This window comes from Wasmannia auropunctata, unplaced genomic scaffold, assembly GCF_000956235.1.
Source record: "Wasmannia auropunctata unplaced genomic scaffold, wasmannia.A_1.0 LD336071.1, whole genome shotgun sequence".
NCBI classification, from domain to species: Eukaryota; Metazoa; Arthropoda; class Insecta; order Hymenoptera; family Formicidae; genus Wasmannia; species Wasmannia auropunctata.
In genome coordinates, this window is record NW_012026819.1 from 1905794 (window position 1) to 1912946 (window position 7153).

At 33.2% G+C, this 7153-nt stretch overlaps 1 protein-coding gene across 1 annotated transcript; it reads right to left on the bottom strand.

Moving 5' to 3' along the window:
- Positions 1–2541: 2541 nt before the first annotated feature.
- LOC105449917 lies at positions 2542–5766 on the bottom strand. Its single transcript, XM_011689376.1, has 2 exons — positions 5293–5766; positions 2542–3496 (listed from the first exon to the last, which is right to left on the bottom strand). The coding sequence occupies exons 1-2, from the start codon at positions 5629–5631 to the stop codon at positions 3170–3172; spliced, it is 666 nt and encodes a 221-aa protein (XP_011687678.1). The 5' UTR covers positions 5632–5766; the 3' UTR covers positions 2542–3169.
- Between the last annotated feature and the right edge of the window lie 1387 nt (positions 5767–7153).

Genomic DNA, 7153 nt, shown 5'->3' on the forward strand with positions numbered 1-7153 from the left:
TGGAGATCTTCCCACGTAGCAGATAATTCAAGTGTCTTGTTAAAAAATATTTAATCATGAGATAATCAAGTGTTAGGCTCTTCTTTCACATTACGAGAAATCACAAGGATGAAAGTTACGGATTCTAGTTCCGATAACAACAGTTGGCACAAAGAGAAATCTCTGTATCATTCATTCTTGGGAAACATTTTAATTTAGAATACGTGGGTAAGAGATCTTAATTGTGTGTCTGTATACGACTTCTAAATACCGTGTAATTATATAAATTGTATGTAGCTTAAAATTCTTTAGTGGTCTTTATCAATTATTTTGTTAATATATTTTTAATATTTATTTTAATAATAATTATGCACATTAATTAAAGCATACTGATGTGCTCGTCAGATATTGACTTAAATAATTACATCAATATATTGTTATCTATAGAAAGTCATGTATGCAAGACGTCTGTACGTAAAACAATGGCAAGTCTAACCAGTTTTGTTCCCCCGCAATAGTGAAGCATGAATCATTAATGATTAAACAAACAATAAAATGCATTATCGAGTAAATATCACTAATACGTTAATCTAATTAGCATTTAATCACTAATGCTACTTAATTCTGACGTACAATAAATTTTTTTAATAGGTTCATAACTACTATATTTCTTATTTTTACTATTGAGAAATTTCTGGTATTTATTGTTTGTTAAAAAATTTGAATATCTTCTTTTATATAGTAAATGAATTTATATTCATATAATTACATTAGAAATCGACAATATTTCTTACGATTATTATTTGTAGTAACTTATCGTACGAATTTATGCTTGTTTTATGTAGAACAGAATATAAATGCTCTGTAGAAATACTTATGGAACACTCGTGAAAAATACGAAATCACTACAGTGAGAGTGACTACGTAATGTGCTCGTTTTCTTCCGTCAAACTCAAATCTTTTCACGTCCATTTCAATTTCCTCATCATCTTTACCTTTGCCACCCACGTTTATACGCATCTGCTTGTATAACAGAATGATTTTGTTATGACATGAGCACGTACCTAATTCACTCTCGCTAGATATTCCATTCAAATCATAATGCATCTTTCTATAGATCTTTCGTTTATTATGGTAGATAAATGACACATTGATTTGGTTGAAAAGTGTTTCTCTCTCTCTCTCTCTCTCTCTCTCTCTCTCTCTTTCTCTCTCTCTCTTTCTCACTCACTTTTTTCTTTCTTTCTTTGTAATTTAAGTTATTTATACATATATGATTATTTGTGATTAATTATATTGTTAATTATTTTTAATACATTTATTTAATTTTTTCAAAAAATTACAAATAAAAATATAGAATTTTTCTATATCAGATTTTATTTTTTTACGTAAAAATAGATATTTTTATATATTATACATATCCAACAATTAAATAAAATTAAGTTAAATTAAATAATACATGCATAGAGTTTATCGAATATATAATTATATTATATTTTCCATCGATAATGTATTACTTACTATCGATAATTTACTCTCAGTTGGCAATTAGACATCAACCATAGAGATTATCGTAATTTTAAACTTTTAATTTTTTTTATTTTATAATAAAATTAAGATTTTCTAGTGATAAAATATAACATTGTTTTTTGCACAAAATAATTTATTTAATTGGGATTTAAATTTTATTATTGTAAATCAATATTTTTTGTGAAAATAATGAGATTTCAGAAACAAAGTACGTAATAATTTTTAACATATTATTTGTTATTAATTTTACATATTACTGTATTATAATTATTCCAATATTTACTGAACGTATGTGTATTACATATATACATATCTATCACACAGTGATATTATTGCAAGTATATCTTTTTTTACTGCTATTTATTTTATAATTATAATATTTTCCAAAAAAGCAAATATATAATGAATTTTTTAAGCTACATAAATTCCCTTGCAGCAAAAATTGGGCCAATTCATCTGTCAAGAGAGATCAACTGTTGACCAATCAATTTGTGTTGCATGGGTTGTTATTACGAAATTAATAATTTTTAATATAATTTCAGAGATTAAAACTTTGTTTGATAAAAACTATTTTATTTGAATCAATTGATTTTTTTAAATCGTGTGCGTCTATGTTCGCAGATGTAGCAATTGAACTTCTTTAACATATCGTGGCGCTACTTTACAAAATCCAAAGTATTTACCATGCGATAAAATTAGCGACTTTATTGAAAATATGAATAATTTTCTACAGATATTATATTGTCACCCCGTATCTTTTAAAATATTGTTCAATATTTAAAGTTATAATATTTTATACGATGTCATTTTTCTTGAAGAATAATTACGATGTAAGTTTTACCTGTAGAGACATCTACCGTAATCCTCTTACATCAATGTAACATAGGATTTACAAGGATCAGTAAGGAATCGAATGATAACGAAAACAGTTTCAAACATTATGTTTAATAAATTATTTTTATTGCGAGTTTTTTATATTTATAAAATTTACGAATAAGTTACTAAAAGTACAAATAAAATATATAAATATATTACATCTTGCTTTGAGTTATAAATATATAATACTGCGCGAAAAATAAAAATCATTTCTTTTACAAATAATGTCTTTTGTAAATAATCTATAAGTGATCACTTGTCACAAGGATGCAACAATTACAATTGTCATAGTGACTGATTATCACAAAGTGCAACCGATTATCTTATAAGTCGATACCGGTTGCGTAGTACCTCTCAGAAGGTACAATTGGTAAAGGTACTATCGATCCGAATAAATAAATAATTAATTTACCAAATAAATAATTTGCTACGTGTAAAAATAAATACTAGACGCTATACATGTTCAATCGTGCGCCGCGAGAATAAATAATTGCTTCAATAAATAATTTTGAGAAATTATCACGGTGTAAGGCGGATTCATAGTCTTCGCAGATTTCGTAATAATCGCTACATGACCAACGATTATTGTCAGTAACTTCAACGTGTACTGCGTCGTCATGCAGATAGTGATGCGATTTTATGGCTACAGTCGCGACAGGTGCTAAATCAATTTACATCGGTGGCATACGCCGCCCGATAGTCTGATGTATCTTGTGTCATCCTCTGATGAAAATAATCGATGACCCGCTGACGACAGTCAATTTAATACTTCTTTTCTTTATCTTTAATAGTCGAATACGTGCCTCCAAGCGTGCAGGTAGTCTCGGTACTTGAGAATTACGCCCCAGTCCCTGATGAGCCTCCGCGTCTCGTCGACGGGGTTTCGCTCGGTATGGCTCATGATGTCTCGTTCCACGCGTGTCGGGAGTCGTATGGTGGTGGGCAAGGAGACAATGTTGCTTTCGACCTCGCATAACATCATAGTTAAGTACGACTGAGTCGCCTTAAGAGCTTGCCGAATTTGAGAGCTAGGCTCGTCCACGATCAGTTCTTCGAACGCCACGGCGAATTTCTGAAGATCCATGTGCATCTTCGGGTAATGGTTGACAATCTGCAAAAAAAAAAACGGTTATTACGAAATTATTACTTTGTTTTAATATTTAAATATTTAAATATTGCTGTAACCGCTGACTTAAGCTTGCTCATTAATATTTATGTGATTCTCTCCATGATATTAAAACTTTGACGTAAAAGCAAGCGATTACGAAGCATTACGTCTTCTCTTACGTAGTTGATGAAACTGTTAATGTCGACTGCAAATATTGCCCCGTTAGAAATTATTCTATCACATCCATTATTAATATTTATGAATTTCGTGTAATGCTAATTTTAGTATTGTTTAAAGAATTGAAATAGAAAATCTGACAAAAGTTTTCACAGAGAATTATCTAAATATATAAATTCAGCGGTACCCTTCTGAGTTCAAGTATAACAATTTAACTTGTCTTTCCATCTTAATACATTAAATTGTGCGATGGGATGAGTTAAATAATTTCATAATATCGAATGTGATTAAATACTTTAAATTACATTTATGCATTTATTAATATATTAAATATATTAAATATATTAAATAATATATTAATATATTAAATATATTAAATATATTAAATAATATATTAATATCTTAAATAATTTATTAAATTTATGCATTTAACAGAACTTATCAAAGCGGATGTGCTCATCATAATTTTAAAAGTATTTTATCTAGCGTCATACACAAATTTAAAAAAACACGCGCGAAAAACGTGTTTGGAGTACGTAGATATTGCGAGTCACTATCAAGTCAATCGAATAACAATTTTATGCTCGACGAGACCTTATTTCCGTTCGCGTTATCAGCGATTGCGAACTTAATCGCCGCGAAATACTCAAGTTTCCCCTGTAAAATCCCACCTTCCGAGAACGTGCAACTGAAACCCCAACAAAGTGCAACGCCGAGGATCAATGTTGCTGCAGTCCGCGGCGATCGGGGCGTGGCAGAGAGAGGGAAGGGGGCTGCGAATGCCGGCATCCGGGGAGTACCGCGGGTCGCGATATCAGCCTTGCGTTATCAGCGTGCTCGCATCGAGGAGGCAGACGAGCGCGATTACGCAGCCGCACGACCCGGCGAACATGAGTGCACACGTACGGTCGCGTTGCGCGCGCACTGCACGAAAGACCGCGCTCGCTCCTGCTCGCCTGCTACTTTATAATAATTACCGTCTCATTAAAATTTGTTATTTAACGTTGCGTTAATCAATTGCAACCGGGTGGTCAGCCGGCCGGTCGGCCGCTGAAAACGCGACGGTGGCCTGCAACACTGCTCTCTCTTTTCCGCGCACTTGTTATCCGTCTCTCCCCTGCACGCGGTAGTATCTTGCATGGATTGCTCTTTCATTTCTGCTACACGGTAACGAACGACGGTTACGAACGATGAATATTAACGATTGAGAAGAAACTAATGGCCTGAGATGTAATGTCGCGAATGTCGACGGTGGAGGAAGTACGGCTGTGATAGAGCCAAGAAAACTAATGTAGCTAACAATGTTGCAATGAGAAGTATCATTGTAATATCACATAGGATCTAAAAGAGAGAAACGAAGTAGAATCTCGACTAGAAATAAGATCTAATTTACAAAAATTTATCTATATAGGAGCTTTCAAAGAAATTTCTGCTATTGCAACATATCTATTCAGCGAAATAATGGCCAATTGGTAGCGCAATTGGTGTCACGTATTTATGTTAAGAGTTCTTGATGGCTGGACAAAACCGTTTGAAACACTTAATAACGGCAAACTCAAGTTGCGGTTCAAAACATGTACGATCTAAACGAGTAACAATGTTAATTGAATGACTGTACTCACCATTGGAGTATTAGCGGTGGCCAGTTTTCTTATAAGGTTCACATCCTTCTTGCCGGGTACCCAATTAGGTATGTACTGGTGGTCGTCGACGCCGATCCTAACTCTTTCGTACAGGTATTCGTAGTCTCGATTCAAGTAGTCGTTCATCGTCAGCTGATGTTGCAGCCTAAGATTCGCCAGACTGGTCTTCATTTCCTCCTCGAGATTCTTCAAAGAGACGGCTGGCGAACTGGGTTCTCCACATGGTATATGCCACGTTGGCATCGACCCGGATATCCTCGGAGCCGCAAGAGCAACGGCGATGACAGCTGAGATCAGGCAAACTCTCTCGAGGAACATGTTTGAATTTATTGTCGCAAAATTTTCACGATTATTCTTCCCGGTAATTCAGTAACGGTCTCGTCGAATCGACTTGGAAAAATGATAACGATAAGGCACTGAGTGATATTCTCGATCGACGTGAGATCGTGAACTGAGATTGTCAAACTCTCGTGCTTCCTCCTTATATATGGGATTGTGTAAACAATCGTACATACGCACGCATGTTCGACGTCTCGTGCGGAGACGGTGGGGTTGCAGCGAAGGTTTTGTCCACGTTTTTTTTTATTGTATCGCCAGTGAAGCCTCGGGAAATCGTATTACAGACAGGCCTCTTTTGAAGCGGACATATCTTTTTCTTAAGCATTTTTAAACCATAATATCGTCAATATTCGTGATATAATTTGAGCTTTCATAGGTCTTTAATATGTAACGATTGTATAGTATTCTTTTACGATACTTATTTCTTTTAGTTAACAACGATATTATTGCGAAAATCAACTTTATACCATAAATCTTTACATAATATTTATTTTAATATAATTAGAATAAGCTATTATAATCATAGTTTTTATATTGCATTTTTATTTTATATTTGGTTATTCCATAAACGCTTACGTATTAATGAATTTACATTTATCATAGATCTCTCTTGTCATGCAACTATCCAAATTTATCTAAGTGACGTGTTCACTTAGCAGTAATAGTCCCTATTGGTTATACTTCGCGGATCTCGCCCACATGTATAGATGTTACGATTTTCCTCGAAACACGAACGGTACCTATCGTCACGCGTTTATGGTATCTGCATGTGCCTCTTTCGTACGCGCAATTCCGTCAGAAATCTCTCGGATACCGCGCAGACTATTCAGACGCAAACACCGTTGTGTTTGCACTATGAATCAATTGGGAAAGCCATGTCGTCAAACGAATCGTTAGATATCCGTGATCGACATCTCGTCATACTTATCACATATTTATACTTATCACTACTGTTATATCTATTTGTAACAAGCTTAATGATTATTATTCAAAAGGTTCGTGCAGCTATAATTGGAATCGAAAAGAATGAGGCTGAAAAATATTTATAATACGAGGCATCGACTTCTTTCAACATCCATTGCATCTGCTATTTTGAGATATGGCATATGATTTCGGAAAATTCAATGCATATATTAATTAATATTCAAATTTTTAAAATAATTATATATATATATATCAGATAGAAAATTTATTTATAATTATTATACATACAACGTATTTTTTTATTCGGCAATTCATTTGTGTTGCAATTTAAAAAAATAATATATATATATGTATAATTTGTTAAACAATTGCATTTGCACGAACAAGAAAAATCTCTATATTTTTTTATAAATATGTTACGATAGCATATTTAATTGTATTAGAAAAAATAAAATAATTTCTATGCACTTTTGCATTTTTACGCGTGCAAACGATGTCTAATTCCGATCTGATCTGGCCCATAAGGAATTTTGACGTCAGGAGGTCAATTCTTTCCCGTTGAAATATGGAGAAGAAG

Coding starts and splice junctions, on each gene's coding strand:
- LOC105449917 (XM_011689376.1), bottom strand. CDS start 5,631: ATGTTCCTCGAGAGAGTTTGCCTGATCTCAGCTGTCATCGCCGTTGCT. Junction 3,497..5,292: donor CCACCGCTAATACTCCAATG/GTGAGTACAGTC, acceptor TTTTTTTTGCAG/ATTGTCAACCATTACCCGAA.